Source organism: Pelobates fuscus, chromosome 1 (genome assembly GCF_036172605.1).
Source record: "Pelobates fuscus isolate aPelFus1 chromosome 1, aPelFus1.pri, whole genome shotgun sequence".
In the NCBI taxonomy this organism is placed as follows: domain Eukaryota; kingdom Metazoa; phylum Chordata; class Amphibia; order Anura; family Pelobatidae; genus Pelobates; species Pelobates fuscus.
In genome coordinates, this window is record NC_086317.1 from 386,615,098 (window position 1) to 386,638,869 (window position 23,772).

The window sequence follows — 23,772 nt, forward strand, 5'->3', positions numbered from 1 at the left end:
GGGGTTTTCTGGTATAGCCTGAGGAGAGGATGTCCAGCGTTAGGCGACCAAAAGGTGGAGTTAACCCACAAAAACTATTATTGCAGTTTATTACAACGCCACGAAATTTGCTAGCGCTATATAAATAATAATAATAAAGAAATATATACACCCAGACCGCTTTGACTCACCTCAACTATACTGTCCCTTTAAAACAGTCTGGACAGGCACTAATAAATACAATAACTTCTCAGCAAATGCCCAAGCATACACTAGTCTTGCATTGGTATGTTATACTTTTAATTTATGAGGCAAAGGCTTAGACACAATTATTCATAGGACTTTTACCCTACAATGCAAGCCAGTAACCATTTGTAAGTGTCACAGAGCAGACTCGTGCTAATATTGTGAATACCCATATATCACCCGGAAGACATGAAGCACATGTCACTCCTCTCCACAGTCCATTCTATAATGATGGCCCCCCTCCCTGGATTCATACACTTTAATACCCAGTGAGTCTGTGTATTATGTAAATGGTCGCTCTCAGGGGAGCTCGCTGCGTGTCAGTCAGCAGATAAACCCGTCAGAGCGGTGAAGTAACGCTCTATGTAACAACGCTCCCTCCACTTCCGCTCTCCGCAGCTTCCTGCCCGGACTGCCAGCATCGCACACAGCGCGCCGTGTCACACGGGCGGAGGGTCTCCGCTGTCTGTCTCAGCCATGCTCTCCCGGCTCCTCAAAGAGCACCAAGCCAAGCAGAATGAACGGAAGGAGCTGCAAGGTGAGCCGCGCTTTCCCGCCCACTCTGCGGCCTAGCTGCCAGACACACCACACTGACTGACTGACTGACTGACTGACTGACGGGAGGGAGGGAGGGCAGCACGGGTCTCCGTGACAACAGTCCCCCTTCTATCGCAAGAACGCCCTCTGATTGGTACTTTCTGCTGTCAATCACGCATCTTACCGGAAGTGGTTACTAACAGCCATTGTCATAGTATAATAATAAGTTTTATAGTGAACGAAAAAAAAATGTTTATGAAAAACTCAGGAAAAGCAGCTCTTTTTGCATAAGATCATGTGTTAATACTTGTCTATGTGTGAGAGCTGCAGTGATGTTATGTGCAGTTAGAATTATTTCCTGAAATCTGCTTAGATTGACTTATTACGGTATTTATTTTATTGCTGGTATTTATAAAGTGCCAACAGAGTCCGCAGCGCTGTACAATTAGGGCAGAACGTACAATATACACAGACAAATACAAGAGGTAGAGAGAGCCCTGCCCATAAGCTGATAACAAGCCATGGAAGCTCTTTTATACAAAGTGCCTAGCTAGATAGCCCGTGAGCTTACCTTATCCATCTTTAAGGGGTATAACGCTTTCATTGACTCTTACTTAAAGGACCACTATAGGCACCCAGACCACTTCAGCTCAATTAAGTGGTCTGGGTGCCAGGTCCATCTAGGGTTAACCCTGCTTGCTGTAAACATAGCAGTTTCAGAGAAACTGCTGTTTACTTTAGGGTTAATCCAGCCTCTAGTGGCTTTCTCATTGACAGCCGCTAGAGGTGCTTCCGCGCTTCTCACTGTGATTATTGAGAATGCTTTCCTTTGAGACTGGCTGAATGCGCGGGCGGCTCCTGCCGCGCATGCAGCTGATGACTGCAAAAGAAGGAGGAGATTCCCCAGCGCCGGAGAGTCCGGCGGGGGGAAAAAGGTAAGATTTAACCCCTTCCTCACCCTAGAGCCCGGCGGGAGGGGGCCCAGAGGGTGAGGGGGACCCAAGGACCCTATGGAGTCAGGAAAACAAGTGTTTTCCTGGCACTATAGTGGTCCTTTAATGCTGACTGGCTGTATATGAAAAATGCTGACATGTAAAACAGTAGGGGAAAACAATCACTTTAAGGGACACTCCAGGCACAGCTTATGCCCATTGCTGTGGTCTGGGTGCCAACTCCCACTACTCCTAACCCTGCAACTGTAATTATTGCAGTTTTTTTTATAAACTGCAATAATTACATTGCAGGCTTAACTCCACCTCTAGTGGCTGTCTAGTGGATTTTTTTTTTACATTTATTAAAATAATCGTTATGTCATAATATGCTATCTCTTCATTTATTTTTTTAATTCATGCATACGGAAACTTTTTTAATAAACCACTGGCATACTTTTTTCCACTCCCCCTTTCTGACAGCTGTCTTTGTGCAACATGTATGCAAAATTACACTTCATACATATACACAACTGCATTCACATATATACATCCATACGTTGTACAGCGCTGCAGAATTTGTAAGCACTAAATAAATAATAATAATATGTTCAAGACTGACACAGCATGTAAACAGACTATTTGAAGAACCAACATACAAAAAACACCCATGCATTCACAAAAACATTGACACTGCACAAATGTAATTTTGCGGTCACGAACACTTATAATCTTATGAAGCAGGATGCCACTGGGCAAGGCCAAGGGGTGGGCAGGTGATGTGAATTGCCTCTTTGGTGCCGCCCAAGGGGACCCACTGAGAAGTGGGCAAGTACACCTAAAGAAAAGGCAGGTCAACATGGCTCTCCTTGAGCAGGTCCAATTATGCCCTTCCCTACGCTTTATGGGGACAGTACCATGGTATACCCAAAAGCGGGACACCTGGGAATATAGTCTGGACAGGAACCTAAAATAGGGACTATCCCACTGAAATTGGAACTGTTGGGAGGTCTTTTAGACTCAGGGTGCTTTATGTACTATCCTTAAGGTGCTTTAAGTTTATCCCCTTAAGGACACATGACATGTGTGACATGTCATGATTCCCTTTTATTCCAGAAGTTTGGTCCTTAAGGGGTTAAAACTTCTGGAATAAAAGGGAATCATGACATGTCACACATGTCATGTGTCCTTAAGGAGTTAAAGACATGAAACAGCTTCATTGAATATGTCTAGATGTACAAATATTTGAAGGAGTGTGAATTATTCTAGATAAGTGGGTTTTTTCTCTCTCTTTTTTTCAAAGGATCTAATTATATACATGGCGTGAACTTGGTGAACAATTCTAATATAATATATATTACAATGAATTCTGTACAATGTTTGTAAAAAGAGCATGGGAAACAATTCGTAGGGGAGATTTATCAAACCAGCAGTTGCTCTTCAGAGGCAAAGTGCTAAATAAGAGCAATTACCATGGGAACCGTTGGGAAGCCTCCACATTTAGTAGTTTGTTCTCAAAATGGCATGTTTGCCATGACAATTTTCACTTAAGTCATGGGTTAAACAACAATGCTCTATATATGTGCTATAACAGGTCCCGCAATATAATTTGCTCTAATTTATTTTCAAAACCTACCATTTTTGAACTACAAAGGTTGACTTGGCAACAAATTTACCACTATAAGGGTCTGTTAACTAAACAATGAATTGAGAAAAAATGCAAAATTGAAGGGAAAACAAGATTATTCCCCCCCCCCCCCCCATGCTACTCTGGCCTACATTTTGCAAATTGACTTTCAGCTGACCAAACCCTGCTGTTAAAGGGACACTCCAGGCACCCAGACCACTTCTGCTCATTGGAGTGGTCTGGGTGCCAACTCCTACTACCCTTAACCCTGCAAGTGTAATTATTGCAGTTTTTTATAAACTGCAATAATTACCTTGCAGGGTTAAGTCCTCCCCTAGTGGCTGTCTACTAGACAGCCACTAGAGGGAACTTCCTGGTCCCTAGCACAGATTATCTGTACTAGAGCGTCGCTGGACGTCCTCACACTGTGTGAGGACCTCCAGCGTCGCTCTATTCCCCATAGGGAAGCATTGAAATTAATTTTCAATGCTTTCCTATGGGGTGCGCCAATGCGCATTGGGACTCAGTCTCGCCCACCGGCCGACGGAGGAAGAAGGTGGAGCGGCGGGGGAGGAGCAGGCAGCGACGTGGGACATGTCGCTGCCTGAGGTAAGTGACTGAAGGGGTTTTCACCCCTTCAGTAACCGGGTATTGGTGGGTGGGTGGGAGGGAGAGGGACCCTCCACTGCCAGGAAAACGGATTGTTTTCCTGGCACTGGAGTTTCCCTTTAATTGGTACACAAACTCCTAATTTGTGGTTATAATATAGGGTTTCTCATTGATTGTCACCTTTTCTTACAGAGAAGAGGAGGAAAGAAGCCACAGCTGCTGCAACCACGTTGACAGAAGCATTGGTAGACCATCTAAATGTGGGGTGAGTGTATGATTTGAAGAACAGACAGTACCACCACTAAACTGGATCTTTGTTAAAACTGTATATTTTCTCCTTTGTACATCCTTACATTGCTGTCTGTGTTGGAAAGAATTTACATAATGCAGAGATATACAATCTACTTTATCATGATGTTCTTGGAGGGGCAAGCTGTGAGTGCCAAGGAGAGCCTGGGCTTTTGTCAAACTGCTCCAAAACAGGCCTCCCATTCTCTTGCATCACAGCTACTGCATTGAGCTAAAGTGACTATAGCGCTTGGGTGGATTGTTTAAAGCATATGAAGATATCAGTGGCATTATTGTATATAAAGTTATAGCAGATCTGCAGAACATATAAAACAGTATTCATTTCACGTTTTGTGTTTCACAATTTTTCTACCGAATAAAAAAAGAATAGTTCATCTATAGTTATCTATAAAGTACAAAGAAAAAATATATATAATGCCTGCTTCCCATAATTCCTCAGGTTTTGTAACTTTTAGTAGTACCATACAGCTATAAGTGTGGCCTATGGAAAAATAGCCCTGCGCATTGACCATCTCACACATACAACAGATGCAAGTGTTTGGGTGAGAATGCAGCTTGATAACTGCCTGGACGAGACAATGATGCTATGGGATTTTTACATCTCTATTTATGTACATGACGAACACTGGATAAATAGCAGATGTTTCCCAAATAACAGTACTGAGCCATGTTTCCATATTTAGTTATCAAGAGGGCATGCATTTCTAGTTTTTACTGTTCGGTGCACTAATTGCAAATGTTGACGTTTGTAAAAACATGAAAATCCCTAAAAAGGTTAATTTAGCATAGATATGCTCGGTATCTCTGAACTGCTTTTAACCTAGTCTTCAATAAACCTGTATTTTCTAGTCACTAAACATTGAACTGCTTCGAAGTTGTAAGGAAGTCGCTGTTCAGTGAATTACTTATCACACTGCCAAGTTAAGTCCCTGATGAGGTCTGTGGTGCCAAGAAACCCGCCCAGTTTAATTAAAGGGTTCTCAGAGGCAACACTTCTTAAAGGGACACTGAAGATGGAGATGAATCACATTAGGCTTAACAAAATGAAAGTTAAACAAATATCTTTTGAAATTCCTGCATTTTCAACAAATACTCTGGGCTTGTATCTTCTGCCGTGATCACCATGCTTGCCAGGAAAATTCTCATTGTAATTCAACACTTAGTAATAGCTTAATTTGTGAAAATATGTGAATAAAGCCAGCTTGCAAGATAATAGAAGGTGTTGCTTCCTTTGTTGTACTGAATAGCTACATTGATGTTTTTGGTTTTTTTTTTGTATTAATTAAGCTAGTCAAGCCTGCAACACATAATTTCATGGAAAGCAGTGATAGTAATGCTTATACTAGAAGTAAGAAACATAAATTCCCCATATAAAGTCATTGAACTTGGATCCAATCATGGTGTGCACTGGCACACTGGAGAGGAGATCAATAACCAATTAATAGGAATATCTAGGTTACAAAATGCATATTTTAATGCTTTTGAACAATACTATTAAAAATGTATTGATTTGGTTTTGAGCAGGTTAACAATGAATGAGGGTCCCTGTCCACCAACAGTTTGCCCCTTCTAGAGGTTTGTCTTGGGCAGAGATTACACATTTCCTTTTAGCCATACCAATTCATGCCAGAAACAGGTACTACCATAGGCTGAAAGCAGTCAGCTGACACTCTCAGCCAGTCACAGTTTACCATTGCTGCTCAGTCTAATGCTTCCTTATTAGCTCAAGCTGCATGGATGGGATGAGCTGCTGGTAAAACACTACAAGCAGTTTAACGCTGAATTTAAGGATGCCACCAGTGGACTCTCGATAATATTACCACTTCAATTAGATGGAGTAGCTACAGTGGCTATAGTGTCTTCTTAAATGCTTTAAAGGGAATCTATAGTATTAGGAATACATAGCTGTAACACTATAGTGTCGTCCATTCCCCGGCTATTGCTGCAAGCTAATTAGGCCATCCCTATAGGAAATAATTTCCTCAGTGCTTTCCTATGGGGATTTCACTGACACTGGATGTAATCATGCAGAGTATGATGATGTCCAGCGTTTTTTAAGGGACTCAGTCTGCTAGAATCCATGAAGTTTTTGTTTCTCTAAATTTTACGTTTCAGGACCAAGGGGGGCATGGACAGAACACACAGACCACTTCAATGATATGAAGTGGTCTAGGTGACTATAGTGTTGCTTTAAATGTAGATGTAGGTGACACATCACAAGGTGTAATTAAACATTACTATTGACTTGTGAAGTCCAGACGGGCAGAACATCATATTAAATGGAGGGGGGTGCTCCAAGAGGAAAGGACTTTTCTTCATTTTACAATTTGTAACAAGCAGCCAAATTTGTAGCATCTCATAATATACACCACTCCCTCTTTCATTAATATGAACACAAATAACTCCGCACAGGGCTGATTAGATTGCTTTATGTCTGTGTAAATGATTCATTGCATGAAGATTCATCATGCACATGTTACTTTCTATGCGACTTTTAATCTTGTCAGATGTGGAGTAGTAATTTTGGTCATATTTTGTATGAGAACAAAGCTCATTTTCTAAAAATACTCCACTAGTGTTTTTATTTTGGTACAACCCATGCCATGCATCATGTGTTGTCATGTAGTACTTTTGCGTTGAAACCAGAATATATTTTGTTACATTTATTTTAAAATCTATTGTTCTTCACGTTTCTGACTATGCTACTCCCATCTGGTTTCCAAGTAGTCACTTTTTTCTTGAATTTTAAAAATTACTATTTTCGATAGTGTAAAGCTTCTCTGCCACACCAAACGTACATTTCTCCAATCGTTTCCCTTTTTCTTCCTCTCTCTGAATATGTTCTTCTTCTTTTCCTCTCTATTTCTTTTTTTTTTTCTTCTTCTTGTAAAATAAATACGACAAAGGTGGAACTACTTAAGACAAGCTCAACTTTTTATGTCAAGATTTGTCAAATTCCATTTCCCCAGAATACTCACCTGCCAGTGATGTCCCTAATCTATATTCACCATTCTCTGTCCTTTCCATGCATTCCCAATACTGTTGCTTTCGCCTCTGGGTTCCTGGGCATTAGCGGCCAGTGGTTTTTTCCGTAGCACCAGAGTAAAGACAAATGAAGGCAGAGACTACACGTCACTGCTAGAATACTGAATATGGCGCCCACTTGGATAGAGATCTAGCGCCGGAATAGAATTGTTAACAAAGGTACAATCTGGCAAAACTAAAGAAAAATAAAAAATTCTTAGAAGCGAGAGAGTTGGGGGTGACAATGGGGAAAAAAAATAGCCCATGGCTTTAAGGAATATTTGATATTTGCTTACTATCCGCCTACTATTTTTTTGAAATTTGTATGCATACTCATTGGGGATGTGACAAGTTATTATCTTACTGTCCCTACAACTTATTATACTCAACTTTGCAATGAGCCAAATGATTGGTGTATCCTAATACCCTCCCATGTTACTTACTGTGATAACAATAAAGTAAAATAATATGGTCATGGAAAATGCTTACACAACATGGTAAGAGCTTCTATTTAGTAAATGTTGGTAAACTATACATGCTATCTTACGCTACTTTGAGCATTTCTATCAGAAATGGATTTAGTGGATTTGAAGAAAATAAGCCTTTTGGCAAGAGAATATCAGAAAGTAAATCAACCCATGAAGTACAATAGTAGAGCACAATTGTGGGTTTATTTTTTTTAGCACATACAGGCTACAGATCAAAGTACATTTTTACATCTTGGGGGGTTCATTAAAACTCCTAAATTAGCTGGTAAACTTGCTTCTGAGTAAACACTGCTGTTGAATCTTTCATGCGAGAGAATATAGAACTGGCTTTTTTATGGAGGTTTCTGTGACGTGTATGGCTTTAGTAGGATCTTTCTATTTGTAAACAGTTTGTTATAATTTGCCATAAATGTGAAAATACTCTGGCAGAATTATGCATTAGATAAGTGTATCTTTAATCTGAACATTTGATAGTAAATCCAGTTTACTGTACATACCTACATGAAGGTGACTTTGCCCCCTAGTGTTGTTGATGAGTGTTTACTTTAAGCTGAGTTTGTCAGCTGGTGACTGTTCTTAGAAGTTTGCTTCTAATAACGTTAGGAATACACATTGGTTTTGAAGAGGAAAACATGTCCCTTAATCTGCGTGATGTCACAATTTCCTCTTGGAGCTTCTATTGAGGACTAGCAGATCATATTTATGTGGGTGACTCCTATCAGAAAGGAAGTAAGAGAGGAACATATGATGTTGTCTTACTCATAAGCTGAGATAACTTGGATATAATAACACAAATTTCCACATATCCAGAAAGTGTACACTGGCACCTTCCATGGATAATACCAGTTTAATTTTGAAATTAGAAATCTATTAGACCATATTTTAATGAGGGGTTGCAATTCCAGACTTTCTTTTAACAAGTGCTCACCTCTTAACATGGGATTTGCCTGGTAGCAAATATATCAGAGGCTTCAGCCCAAGGGTTAATGTTGTGGCCCCTCCCAAACCCTCAACCTGTGGGCCGCTTTATAGCAAACCCTAATGTTCTATCAATCACATTGTAATATAAACATCTTTCAACTAATTCAGAGTATTTTATAAACTATATTAATAAACTATAAACCTGTTTTAACCCCTTAAGGACCGGACTTTTTTGCGATGTTGTACATTTGCGACCAGGCATCTTTTTGACACTTTTGTGGTGTTTGTGTTTAGCTGTAATTTTCCGCTCTCTCATTTACTGTTCCCATACAAATTATATATTGCTTTTTTTTTCAGGACAAAAGGGGCTTTCTTTACATACCATTATTTATATAATCTCATGTAATTTAATTTTAAAAAAATGAAAAAATATGATGAAAAATTGAAAAAAAATTCACGTTTTTTGAATATTATGTGAAAAATCTTTTACTCATCTACAAAAGCGAATGGAAAAAAAATGCTAAATAGATTCAAAATGTTGTCCTGAGTTCAAAAATACCCAGTGTTTACATGCTTTTTGCTATTTTTTTGCATGTTATAGGGCTATAAGTACAAGTAGGATATTGCGGTTTCAAAACATACATTTTTAAAATGTATCAATAGTGACATTGTAACACTATTATCTGTCATAAATTGCTAAATAACACCCCACATGTACATATTTTTTTAAAAGTAGACAACCCAGGGTATTCAATATGGGGTATGTCCAGACTTTTTTAGTAGCCACTTAGTCGCAAACACTGGCCAAAGTTAGCGTTCATATTTGTTTGTGTGTGAAAAAAGTAAAAAACTAAATTGAACGCCAATTTTGGCCAGTGTTTGTGACTAAGTGGCTACTAAAAAAGACTGGACATACCCCATTTGCAATACCTTGGGTTGTCTTCTTTTGCAAATGGTATGCCATCATGGGGGTAATTCTCATTCCTGGGCTACCATACGCTCTCAAAGGCAACGTAACCAACCTGGCCATTTTCAATGTAAAAATATTTGACCCATATATTTGACCCTGTAACTTTCAAAAACGCTATAAAACCTGTACATGGGGGGTCCTGTTCTACTCAGGAGACTTTGCTGAACACAAATATTAGTGTTTAAAAACTGGAAAATGTATCACAACAATTATATCATCAGTAAAAGTGCTGTTTGTGTGTGTAAAATGCAAAAAAAGTCACTTTCACTGACAATATCATCGCTGTGATATGTTTTACTGTTTTGAATCACTAATATTTGTGTTCAGCGAAGTCTCCCGAGTAAAACAGTACCCCCCATGTACAGGTTTTAGGGTGTCGTAGAAAGTTACAGGGTAAAATACAGTGATCGCAAATTAAATTCTCTGTACTTTCGGCCTGGGTTGGCAGGCAGGTCCCTTAAATTGCAATCAATAAAATAACTTAATTATGTAAAAATATTACATAAATACGCACGTAGAATTTAAATATATATGCATATGAAGTCTACGTGTATATTTATATAATTATTTATGTAATTTTGTATATGGACATATGAATAGTTTGCATTCTTTTTATTTATTTATATATACATAGATATATATACAATTTCATTCTAAGTGTATTTTGATATAAATATATATATATTAATATCAAAATACAGTTAGAATAAAATTTCGTATAGATATATAATTTTTTTTTTAATTTAAATTATTTATTATTCGTATTTTATAATATATATACAATATATATAGTTATTATATATATTATATATATATATACACGTGTGTAAATTAATTATAAGTGTATTTTTATATTAATATATGTACATATTAATATAAAAATACACTTAGCATGACATTATATATATGATATATAGACATATATTATATAGGTATAATATATGTCTATATATCATATATATACACATATATAATAATATTTTTTTTTTTATTAACTATAACTTTAAATTTTTTTTGATTTTACACTGATTTTACAGTTGCAGGGAGACTGCCTGTCAGCACAGACAGTCCCCCTGCAGGCAGAGACTAGGACACCTATTGTGACCATGTGGTCGCCCTGTTGGGCGATCACATGGCCACAGGGGTCCTAAACCGCCATGGGGAGACTGTCTGGGCTGCAGGCAGTCTCCCCACACCGGGAGCACCACCGATCGCCGCCGGGGGAACGACGGCGATCGGGTAAGTACATTGGACGGTTCAGGACCGTCACCGGTCGGCAACGCAAAAATGCCGATGACGGTCCTGAACCGTCCTCCGTCCTTAAGGGGTTAATATTAATGCCACACCTTGCTGTAAATATCAACATAAAACTTTCACCTGCTGCAATAAAACCCTGCTTCCACAGTCATATCCCCACACCATGCTGTAAAATTATCTCCAAATATGGTGCCTTAAAGTGTCTGTTACAAATTATGTTACTGGAGTTACTATTTCCTTCACAGTGTTAAAGGGGACTCAAGGCTACCAATGTGAGGGTGCCATAATCGGACCAATATATTTACCCCTAAAGTTTAAAACACATCCAAGTCTCATCCAAGTTATTGTAGTCATAAATTACATGTCCTGTTTCTACATGCTGTCATTCATATTGGCATAATAAGTTGTATATTTTATTTTCTAAAACATCCTGACTCCTTTGTGATAATAATGTTTGATCTCTGCTGCACTCTCTGTTTACACTAATTGTGATGATATCACCCTAATATCTTCCGTGGGTACTTACATTAACTTGCACAGCTGATCACTATACTAAGTGCTATGACCTGGGCTTGGAGTCTCTTTACCCACCAGCATTCACATTAAAGCAGATCTTGGATAGTTACAGCAAGGAAAGAGACAACCAGCTTCTATCTTGGTACAAACAGCATCAACCTTTATTTTCACTTTACATCAGGATATACAAACTACATTTCCCTTCCCCCATCTGCAAGTCCACCTTGACAACAAAATCATTCCTCCATGTGCCAGGCAGGTATCTCAGCATGGGGGGAGGTGTTCTATCATTCTGCTATACCTGTCAGATTTCTATACCCTTGTCACTTCCGGGGAGGGGGATCAGCTGGATCCTGTGCTGCACATGCGTGCTAGCACTCCTGGATTAGGGACTTGTTCATATTTAGTGATATTTCACAATAGGGGAATATCACTAAATAGTGATTTCTCACACTCTATTTTAACCCTTACCCCAAGGGTTAGGGTAAGAATAGAGAGTGAGAGAGGTTAGAAGCACTTACCTAACCCTAATTTGAACCCTCACTTAACCCTAAATGTCCCGTGTGCCTAAGCTTAGTGAATGCACTAACTATAATGAAAGTGTAAAACTAGTTTTACTTACCTTCCAGGACCTGACAGTGGAGGAGTAGCAGGAGTGCTAGCACGCATGTGCAGCACAGGATCCAGCTGATTCCCCTCCCCGGAAGTGACAAGGGTATAGAAATCTGACGAGGTATAGCAGAATGATAGAACAGAGGCTCTGCAACTTGTGCCATGTGACACATTAAAGTCTCTTTTTTGCCACATTTCTCCCACCCCCCTCCCACAAAGAAAAACCTGATACAAGGCTGGGACCCTACTGCTCGGGTCACAGGCTGCAGGAGGACAGGGATACCCCTCTATTCTCCTAGACAGTCCATCAGCATTGCCATGTGACTGGCCTTTGCGATAATGGATGGTAAAATTGTACTGCTGAAGTGCCAAGCTCCACCTCAGCAGTCGCCCATTGTCACCTGCCACTCGGTTTAGCCAGCAGAGGGGATTGTGGTCTGTTACCACCGTGAACTCCCTTCCATGGAGATTGGTTTGTAGCTTCTTGAGAGCCCAGACTACAGCAAGACACTCTTTCTCTATGGCCGCATAACTGATCTCTCGATCCAGCAGCTTCCTAATCATCCACGAACCATAACCACTGTAGTTTATTGTAGTGGTGATGGTGCAGTGAGTGGAGTGGATGATGCTATCTGATTTCTGTTAGATTGTTTGAGAAAATCTAGTTCTCTGCAAAGCAACCAAATCCTCTGCAGACAATTGTATAACGTGGAAGATTCGTTTTCACATTGCCTGTCCAATTCTGCCCAACCTTAGACGGCAGTGGGAGCAGTTTTGGTCAAACTCCTTAAAGTAGTTTTACATAATACCAAGGGTAATCGCCAAAAGGCTCAACGCACCACAGCCCTAACAATGAAATATATTGATTTAAGTGCATAGAATGCTTATTTGAAAAAGGACACTCTAAGCACCAAAACAACTTAAAGGACCACTATAGTGCCAGGAAAACATACTCGTTTTTCCTGGCACTATAGTGCCCTGAGGGTGCCCCCACCCTCAGGGTCCCTCTCCCGCCCGGCTCTGGAAAGGGGAAAAGGGGTACCTTTTTCCAGCGCTGGGCGGGGAAATCTCTGCCTCCGATGCTCCTCCGTTCCACCCCGTCGGCTGAATGCGCACACGTGGCAAGAGCTGCGCGCGCATTCAGCCGGTCTCAGAGGAAAGCATTTACAATGCTTTCCTATGGACGCTTGCATGCTCTCACTGTGATTTTCACAGTGAGAATCACGCAAGCGCCTCTAGCGGCTGTCAATGAGACAGCCACTAGAGGATTTGGGGGAAGGCTTAACCCATTAATAAACATAGCAGTTTCTCTGAAACTGCTATGTTTATAAAAAAATGGGTTAACCCTAGCTGGACCTGGCACCCAGACCACTTCATTAAGCTGAAGTTGTCTGGGTGCCTAGAGTGGTCCCAGGGGCGGACTGAGAACCCTCAGGGCCCCCGGGCAAAATAAATCAAGGGCCCCTTTACAGGCCCCACCCATACTCCGCAGCAAGCGCCACCCATGTCCCGCCTCCAGCCACACCCTACACAATCTTTAGACACAAGGAACAAAAGTGCAATAATTCCTTCAAGGCCCCAGTAGAGACTACAATTGAGGGCTAATGGGCCATGGAGGGGGGTCTTTCTAGCAGAGGCTATCTCAGTGTCCTTTAGAGAGTGTGTTAGAAAGAATCCCCTCCAGGCCCTATTAGAGACTACAATGGAGTCTAATAGGCTTGGAAGGGGGTCTTTCTAACAGAGGCCATCTCAGTGTCCCTGCTGGAAACAGTCGCCTCCAGGCCCCAGTAGAGACTACAATTGAGGGCTAATGGGCCATGGAGGGGGGGAGCATTCTAGCACAGGCTATCTCAGTGTCCTTTAGAGAGTGTGTTAGAAAGAATTTCCTCCAGGTCCCATTAGAGACTACAATGGAGTCTAATGGGGGGTCTCTCCAACACTCTGGTTCCTATTCACAATATAGCAACACAACATAGCTGATACCTAGGCCAAGTTGGCTCCTCTTACCTTAATTACTGTTGCTGGCTGGCAGTCTGTGGGCTTGCTGGAAGGCTGTGGGCTTACTGGCTGCGGCTGGCAGGCTGTGGGCTTGCTGGCAGGCTGTGGGCTTGCTGGCTACTGCCGGCAGGCTGTGGGCTTGCTGGCTGCGGCTGGCAGGCTGTGGGCTTGCTGGCTGCGGCTGGCAGGCTGTGGGCTTGCTGGCAGGCTGTGGGCTTGCTGGCTACTGCCGGCAGGCTGTGGGCTTGCTGGCTACTGCCGGCAGGCTGTGGGCTTGCTGGCTACTGCCGGCAGGCTGTGGGCTTGCTGGCTGCGGCTGGCAGGCTGTGGGCTTGCTGGCTGCGGCTGGCAGGCTGTGGGCTTGCTGGAAGGCTGTGGGCTTACTGGCTGCGGCTGGCAGGCTGTGAGCTTGCTGGCAGGCTGTGGGCTTGGTGGCTACTGCCGGCAGGCTGTGGGCTTGCTGGCTGCGGCTGGCAGGCTGTGGGCTTGCTGGCTGCGGCTGGCAGGCTGTGGGCTTGCTGGCTGCGGCTGGCAGGCTGTGGCTTGCTGGCTGTGGCTTGCTGGCTGGCAGGCTGTGGCTTGCTGGCTGCAGTTGGCAGGCTGTGGGTTTGCTGGCTTTAAGCCTAACTGGTGGCCTGTAGGCTGGCTGGCTGTCTACTGGCCAGCCTGTGGGCTGGCTGGCCTGTGGGTTGGCTGGCTTGCTGGCTACTGGGGCACTCGTAGATTATTTAAAGAAATAATCCATGCACAATAACCACTACTACTCTGTGTAGTCGTTATGGTGCCAGGAGGGCCGGGCCCCCCTCCCAGAGTAAGTAGTCAAACCGTTTAAGAACAGTTTGACAACTTACCTGGGGTCTGCTGGGATATGAGGCTGTAGTAGGGTATAGGAGCAGTGGTGCAATGTGTAAGGGGTGCAGTGTGTGTAAAAGGTTCAGTGTGTGTGAGGGGGTGTAGTGTGTGAATGTGTAGGGTGTGTGGGGCAATGTGTGTACGAGGGGGCTGTGTATGTGTGTGGCAATGTTAGTATGGGGGGCTGTGTGTGTATGGGTGGGCAGTGTATGTGTGTGTGTGTGAGGCAATGTGTGTAAATGTGTATGGTGTGTGTGGGGGCAGTGTGTGTGTGTGGGGGCAGTGTGTTTATGGGGCTAAAGTTCACTCTCACCACTGCGACCACCAGGAATACCTGGTGGTCACAGTGTTGAGAGTGAACTCTAGCCCGTAGCTCCAGGGCTAGAGTTTACTCTCGCAAGAGCCGTAACGTTGCCGTGGTAACCGCGGCAACGATCTGTGCTCGCGCAAGAAGGACCCAGAGGAGCTGCAGGCTGAGCTCCCGGGTCCTCTCTTCCTCCCTCCCCTGCCGGCTGCCCGCACGGTGCCTGCGGACAGGGGAGGGGGCAATTGCCCTCCTCTTACTCCCCCCTCCCCCTCTTCTTACCCCCCTCCCCCTCTTCTTACCCCCTTCTTACTCCCACTCTCTTCTTACCCCCCTTCTTACTCTCCCCCTCTTCTTACTCCCCCCTCCCCCTCTCCTTACTCCCCCCTCCCCCTCTTCTTACTCCCACCTCTTCTTACTCCTCCCTTTTCTTACTCCCCCTCTTCTTACCCCCTCCCCCCTCTTCTTACCCCCTCCCCGCTCTTATTACCCCCCCTCTTCTTACTCCCCTTCCTCTTTTTACTCCCCCCTCCCCTCTTCTTACCCCCTTTACTCCCCCCTCTCTTCTTACTCTCCCCCTCTCTTCTTACTCTCCCCTCTTCTTACCCCCCTCTTCTTACTCTCCCCTCCCCCTCTTCTTACTCCCCCCTTCCTCTTTTACTCCCCCCTCCCCCTCTTCTTACCCCCTTCTTACTCCCCCTCCCTTCTTACTCCCCCTCCTCTCTTCTTACCCCTCTCTCTCTTCTTACCCCCCTCTCTTCTTACCCCCCTCCCTCCTCTTACCCCCCTCCCTCTCTCTTCTTACCTCCCTCCCTCTCTCTTCTTACCCCCCTCCCTCTCTCTTCTTACCCCCTCTCTTCTTACCCCCCTCCCTCTCTCTTTTTACCCCCCCTACTCCCCTCTCTCTTTTTACCCCCTCCCTCTCTCTTTTTTTTTTTTAAATTCTTTATTTTGAAAGATTTTTGTTTTATGGGGTGGGGGTACAGAAAAGAAAACGGGAAGTTAAAGTTTGTAGTACAAATTTCACAAAACAGACGTGTGCTTTTTACAGAAGGCAAACAGTTCAAGCGTGTATATCAGTTACCTGTTGGTGGTTTCCACCTGTTTTAATTGCAAATAATCATTTTCTACAGTCTAGTCGATATCTGTTGTTCTTTGTCTGGGGATTGGGGTGGGGAACAGAAATGAAAAGGGTGGGGGGTAGGGTACATATTCCTTTACTTTGCGTATAGAGTCCATGGTATTGTCAGGTTGTTTGGTAGGGTGCAGGCCCTGAGGAGAGGGGTCAGGGAGTTACCCAGTGTCCCGTCTATGTTTCAGTGCGTCTTGTATCTCTTGTGTGCTACTGCTATCGAGTAGTTGCAGGGGGCGGTGTGTGTCATCTCGGATGGCCTCATTATCTCCAATGTGCAGTGCCTATGTATGCAGTTGGCGTGTTCATGAGGGCCAGTGGTGTGGGAGAGGGTAGGTATTGGGGTTGTCTATGCAGTTTGTGAGTCTCGGTTGGTTTCGGTTAGCGGAGTGTTGCCGGGCAGAGTCTGGTCTTGTGGGAGATGGCATAATTTACAGTCGTGTATCGGCTGTGTGGTGGGTTTTGAGTGTTGCAGGTGGGTGTGGATGGGATTCACGGCCTTGGGGGAGGCCATGTGTTAGGTGAGGGAGGTGTGGGTCAGTGAGACGGGTGCTAGGTCATCCGGTCTCAGGGGTTGTGCATTAGGTGGTGTATCAGCCAGGGATCCCATATCTTGTTGTGGTGGTGGGTGGTGTCATGTAAAAGGGCTGAAAATTTGTCCATCTCCATTGCCTCTTTTATTTTTTGTATCGTCGTTGCCAGAGTGGGGGGGTTTTGATTACCCCACTGTTCTGCTATTGCACGTCTGGCAGCCAGCGCTATCTTCGCTAGTAATTTGTTTTGGGATCTGACCAGTGGGGCATAGGGTTTGGAGAGTAGCCATATCCAGGGGTCCATGGGAATGTCCGTGTGTAGGACTTGGGATGTCAAGTTGGTAACGGCTGTCCATAATTGGGATATGTGGGGGCATGCCCACCATTGATGGATGTAGGTGCCTTGGGCTCCGCAGCCCTTCCAACATGTATCTGTGGTGGAGCAGCCCATTTGTTTCATTCGTAGGGGTGTTAGGTACCAGCGGTGGAGCGTTTTATATGCCTGTTCCTTGTGGTTTACGCATATCGTGAGGGAGGCTGTTGCTTCCCATATGCTCGCCCAGTCCGAGGTGTCGGTCGGTGGGCCTATATCTCTTTCCCATGTTCTGGTGTAGGAGATTGCGTCTGTCTGGGAGGTGGAGTTTAGTTGGAGGTAGATGGAGGAGATTTGGCTTTTGTGTACTGGTTTGTGTATGCAGTTGTGTTCGAATTGGGTAAGTTTGGTGGTTGCTGTGGCCTTGTGAGTGGGGTTAGAGAGAAAGCTGCGGATTTGTATATATCTGAATTGGTCGTGGGTGGTCAGTGGGGTTTGTCTGGGCAGGTCTGGAAATTGGATTAGTTGGGTGGCTCTGAAGAAGTGGAAGAAGCGGGAGAGGCCATTGTCTTCATAGTGTGCGAAGTCTCTGGGTGTCATCCCAGGGGGGAATTGTTTGTTGCGTAGGATTGGGGTGAGTGGGGAAGGTTTGTTGATGAGAGTGGTTTTGCGGATGACTCTGTCCCATATTTGGAAGGAAGTTTGCAGGGTTGGGGCTGTTTGTGGGGTGTTCGGTCTTAGTTGCTTTGGGAGCCAGAAGAGTAGTGAGGGGTGGTCTCCGCCTAGCAGGTCGTGTTCTAAGTCAACCCATAGTTTCGTACCTGGGGCGGTGTGTAGATGTTGGATCTGTGCTAATTGGGCAGCTTGGTAATAGTTGTAGAAATTTGGGAGTCCGAGACCTCCAGCTTTGGTGTTTTGGTACATTGTGGAACGTTTGATTCGTGGTCTCTTATTGGACAAGATGAAATTATCAATTTTGGTTTGGAGCAGTTTGAAGTCTTTTCGGGAAATTTGGATGCTCAGGGTTTGAAATAGGTATAGGAATCTAGGCAGCAGATTCATTTTAATGGAGGCTATTCTGCCCAGCCATGAGATTGGCATATTGTCCCAGCGTTGGAGGTCTGTGTATGCTTGTTGGATTAGGGGGGTGTAATTCACACTGTAGAGGGTGGGGAGGTGATTGGGGAGTAGAATGCCGAGGTATCGGATATTGTCGTTTCTGAAGGTGAATGGGTGCGTGGTTTCCAGTTGTCTTAGAGTTGGTTCGCTGATTACCAGTGGTAGGGCTTCAGTTTTATCGAGGTTTAACTTATATCCCGATAGTGTCGCGTATTCGTCTAAGAGTGTGATCAAGGGTGGGAGGGATTGCGTGGGTTTCGTGATTGTCAGCAATATGTCGTCTGCATAAGCTGCGATTTTGTACTCGTCTCTGTTTATTTTAAGGCCCTGTATTAATGGGGAGTTCCGTATTTTTTGTAGAAGGGGTTCTAGGGATAGGGCGAAAAGGAGAGGTGACAGTGGGCAACCCTGTCTCGTTCCGTTGTAGATTGTGATTGTCGTTGGCGTCGCGTTGGGTATCAAGAGCGTGGCCGTTGGTCTGTGGTAGAGGGTAGTCAGGGCTGTGGTGAAGGGTGTGGGGAATCCGAATCTCCTAAGGGTGGAGAATAGGTAGGGCCAGAGAAGGCGGTCAAATGCCTTCTCTGCGTCCATGGAGAGGAGAAGGGTCGGGATCTGTCGGTGTTGGGCTACCCACATGAGGTCCAGGGTACGTCTGGTGTTGTCGCTTGCTTGCCTGGAGGGGATAAATCCCACCTGATCCGGGTGGATCAGTGTTGGAAGGAAGGGTTGTACTCGGTTTGCCAGTAGTTTAGTGAATATTTTGGTGTCTACATTTAGCAGGGAGATGGGTCTGTAATGTCCCGGGTCAAGGTGTGTTTTATTTGGTTTCGGGATGAGGCATATGTTAGATCTCAGCATGTCGCTTGGCAAGGCGTCGCCCTGTAGGAGTGAATTGAAGACCGTAGCTAGGTGTGGGGTGAGAATGTCGGGAAATGTTTTATAGTATAGGCCCGTAAATCCGTCCGGGCCTGGGCTTTTATGTGGTTTGATTGTTTTCAGCGTGTATGTTATTTCCTCCGTCGTGATGGGGGCTGCGAGTTGCTCTCTCGCTTCGTCGGTCAGTGTGGGGAGGGGGATGTCGCGTAGGTAGGAGTCTATGGCTTGTTGGGAGGTTGTTTGGCACGGTTGTTGCCGGGCTTCCGGTTTGTGGTCGTATAGTTTAGTAAAGTATTTGGCGAAGATGAAGGCTATGTGGTCAGGGGTGTCATAAGTTGTCCCCTTGGGTGAGTTAATTTTGTCTATCCGTTTGGTTTGGGTTTTATGGCGTAGTTTGCGTGCAAGGAGGGAGTCTGCTTTGTTGGATTTGTCGTAGAAAAGTTGTTTGGTCCATAGGAGTGCTTTTTGAGAGTCTTTGGCCATGAATGATTTGACTGATTGCTGGTGGGATTTGATTTGCAGGAGGACGTTTGGGGTTGGGTTCGTTTTGTGTTGGTCTGTGAGGGTCCGTAGTTGGAGTAGGTGGTGTTGTAATTCCGCCAGTTTTTGTTTTTTCTGTCTGGTGGCCTGCTCTATTAACTTCCCTCTAATCACCGTCTTGTGTGCCGCCCAAAGTGTGCCCACTGAGGGTACCGAATCTTTGTTTTCCTCGAAATAATTCCCTAATTCTGTACGTATGGTCTGCCTTATCTCTGGGTTATGGAGTAGGGTGGGGTTCAGGCGCCAGGTCCATGTCCTAGTGGAGAGAGGGATCTGAAGTTCTAGTGAGATGTCCGCATGATCTGACCATGTAATGTTGCCTATGGAGGAGTTTGTAGCCAGTGGAAGTAGTGAGGGGGAGATCAGGAACATGTCGATCCTGGAGTATGAGGAATGTGGGTGTGAGTAAAAGGTAAAGTCTGGTGTGTCGGTATGTTGGAGTCTCCATACGTCTAGGAGCCCGGTGTGGAGTGTGAGATCCGTCAGCGATTTATCAAGTTTGTTGGGGTGTTTGGGGTTTTTATTGTTGGTGGTCGTGGCCCGTTTGCGGTCTAGAAGGGGGGACATGACCGCGTTGAAGTCACCTCCTAGTATAATGTGATGTGAGGTAAATAGCTTTAGGTGGGCCTTGAGGGTTATCCAGAAGAGTGGATCCGGTTTGTTGGGCGCGTAAATGGTAGAGATGGCATACCTGTGGTTCCCCAAGTTGCCAGTGAGAGTCAGGAATCTGCCTTGTGGGTCTGCTATTGAGTCTTGGAACGTTATCGGGCAGGATTTGTGTAGGAGTATGGCCACCCCGTTATGTTTGCCTGTTTGGGAATTTGCTAGGTGGCATGTTGTGTAGTGTTTATTTTTAAGGGGGAAATGTCTACTTTCCTCATAGTGTGTTTCCTGAAGTAGGATTATGTCAGCCCTTGTGCGGGTCGCCCAACGCATCAGTTGATGTCGTTTGGCTGGGTTGTTTAGGCCCTTGCAGTTAAGCGATACACAGGAGATTGATCTAGGCATTGTTTGTGGTGGGTTGTCTGCGGGTTTGTGGTGAGAGGCCTGCAGGTCCGGTTCTCTTTATTCAGAGAAGGTTGGGTGAGGGGTGTGGGGTGGGTCGTGGGTTGATCGTGGCGATCTGGGGTGGGGTGGAGAGGTTGAGGGGGATGTACCTGGTCTTATATCTCTGGTGCCAGGCGTTGTGGGGGGTTCGTTGGTGCCTGTGGGGTGGGGTTGAATGAGTGGAGTGCCCCTTAGGGGTCCGGGTGTGTGTGTGTCCGGGAGAGAGGAGGAAGGTTTTCACGTTCCCGCCCGTAACCTCTCCCCTCTAGCACATTATGTCGTGTGTTACTCACGGTTTTTGAGAGATGTAAGTCATCCATATTGTCGTGAGTCTTTCCCCTGTGTGTGTCGTGGTTGCATCGGTGCTGTGGCTGGTTGGTTCGGGTCGGAGGTTTAAGCGTGGGGTCGCTGGGGTCATGAGGTATCTGCGGTGGAGTCTGGAGAGGTTGGAGCTCGCGAGGGTTAGCGAGGAACATACCAACATATGTTGTGGCAGATATCTGCATAAAATTATAACAGTACAATACATATATAATATAAATGATAGGATATTTTAGGGATTCTGCTGATGTACCTAGAATAGAGGATAAAACATAGTGCAAATATTGTTTGATACTCAGAGGTAGTGTACTGGTATATATGCACTCACAGATTCCAAATGGATTTAGCGTTTTAAAGGTGCCGCCCCACAATGTAGATGGGGGGTATCAATCGGTGTTCCTCCTCGAGTGGTAGCCACTGGGGTATCAGGGTCAGGCTAGATGGTTCAAAAACAAACTCCGACCAGAAGAATTCCTCCAAGGCAATTTATTCACTCATAAGATCAGGAGGTGTACAAAATAAGTAAAAACAAATATGAAAAATAAAACAGGTCACCGGTCCTACGCGTTTCGTCTTGGAACAAGACTTCCTCAGGGACCCTTTCAATAAAACCAGCAGTAACATGTACAGTAGTTGGCAATGACATCCTAAAAAACGCTAACACATAAAATCTTATATAGGGCTAGTCCCTCCAAGTCATTGGTGGAAAAGTGGGTGTCTTCTTTCCTCTCAAAATTCATTCGCTGCCCGGTATTTTCTTCAGGTGTGGATTCTTGCCGGAGATTGGAATTCCTCCTTGTGTGATTTTCCTATCGCTTCCGCGTACGTCACGCGTTACGTTCCGGTCACGTGACCCGTATGCGTTCCACACTCGGGAGTAAAACATGGCCGTGCGTTCCACCATAAAGGAAAATGAGTCAATGTATTACTTGATGGTACTTGAAAATCTAAACGAGAGGGCTGTTATACATTGCATACAGAATACCCATAATGCCAATAGGGACATTGATATGTCCTCTCTAACTTATTGTGAGAGCAGAAAAGTGCAAGAAATGAAATAAAAAATATATGAAAAAATATATATAATAAATGCAACAACTTCTACCCATAATGCCAATTAGAACATTAATATATCCTCTATACCTTATAAAAAACAAAAAATTGTATAAAACAGATGAATGCAGCAACTTCCTATCCAAGTGTGCATACAAAATTAATTCTTAAACTATATATCACAAATTTCATATTGTATGCCATTAATAGTTAATAGATTGTGAGTTTCTTAAAGTGCCTTTTGAACCCATAATTCATGTAGATATATAGCTATGGTTTTTAAATCTCTTATTTTAAAGTGACATATCCATATTTACATTTGCATGTTGTGTTAACACTAATTTATTTCTCGTGCTTAATCGCAATCCAATAATTGCATGTGCTTATAATGTGCAACATAATTTATTTCTTTTACCAAATCATAAAAAATGGTGTGCTCAAGTTTCAAAAAACTTTTGAAAACTTTTGAAAAAACTTTTCAATGTCAGAGGAAAAGTATATATATCTCTCTCTCTTTTTGACTACATCAATCCAAAAAGCAGATGATGTCCATATCTACATTCAGTCCCCTTGGTGTAAGGGTACCCAGTCTATGAATCCAATAGGACTCTCTTTTAGCCAAACGTTTTTCTCTATTCCCCCCTCTCCAGTGTGGTTGAATTTGTTCCATCCCCATGCACCGTAAGCCTTTTAAAAAGAAATGTGGGCAATTGTTGCAATGAAGAGAAACAGAGTGGGTCTCAAGTTTTTTCTTGATATTGTTGATATGTTCAAGAAGCCTCACTTTCAAGCACCTCTTCGTACGTCCAACATACTGGCTGCCACACGGACACTGAAGTAAGTAAACCACAAAGTCCGAGCGGCAGCCAATCCCCGACTTAATGTGAAACTCCTTCCCAGTGGTGGAGCTGGTGTATGACATAGCTTTATCTGTATTGACCTGTGAGCAAGCTTTGCAGTTCTTACATCCCTTGAAACCTTTGTCACTCTTTTTACTTTTAAAGACATTTTTTAGGGCATAACTTGGTGCCAATAAATTTTTTAGATTTTGTTTTTTCCTATATATAATTTTTGGTTTCTTGGGCAGATGTTCTCCCAAAATAGGATCCTCCAGCAAAATTGGCCAGTATTTACACAGACTCCTCCTGATTTTAGGATGATCTATGTTATACTGGGTAAAAAAAGATTGTCTAAAGTTCTCTTTGTTTTTACCCTTCGGATTATTTATTAAGAGGTCATTCCTGTCTTTTTTAGACATCATATCAATTTCTCTATCTATTCTCTTTTTGTTGTAACCTTTTTGGACAAGTTTATTAGCCACATGTTTGGCCTGTGTCTGGAAATCTTTAATGTGGGAACAATTCCTCCTGATCCTGGTGAGTTGTCCCTTTGTTATCCCTTTCAACCACGGTTGATGGTGACAGCTATGTTTGTGTACATAGCTGTTTCCATCAGTTGGTTTAAAAAAACACTTTGTTCTAATTTCATTTCCTTCACTAAACAAGGTAAGGTCCAAGAAATTAATTTCCCTGCGATTCCATATTGGAGAGAGTTTGAGATTATAAACGTTGGAGTTCAGGTAGTTCACAAAAGTCATAAACTCCAGATCTGACCCCTTCCAAATAATAATGACATCGTCTATATACCTCCGCCATAGGAC

At 43.8% G+C, this 23,772-nt stretch overlaps 1 protein-coding gene across 1 annotated transcript in view; it reads left to right on the forward strand.

Annotated features, from left to right (window-relative positions):
* Nucleotides 1-531: 531 nt before the first annotated feature.
* BLOC1S1 (biogenesis of lysosomal organelles complex 1 subunit 1) overlaps nucleotides 532-23,772 on the forward strand; it is a 34,088-nt gene continuing 10,847 nt past the window's right edge. Inside the window, exons 1-2 of the mRNA XM_063426351.1 lie at nucleotides 532-763; nucleotides 4,120-4,192. Of these exons, the coding sequence (XP_063282421.1) occupies nucleotides 703-763; nucleotides 4,120-4,192 (134 nt within the window). The 5' untranslated portion in view covers nucleotides 532-702. The remainder of the gene's footprint in view (nucleotides 764-4,119; nucleotides 4,193-23,772) is intronic.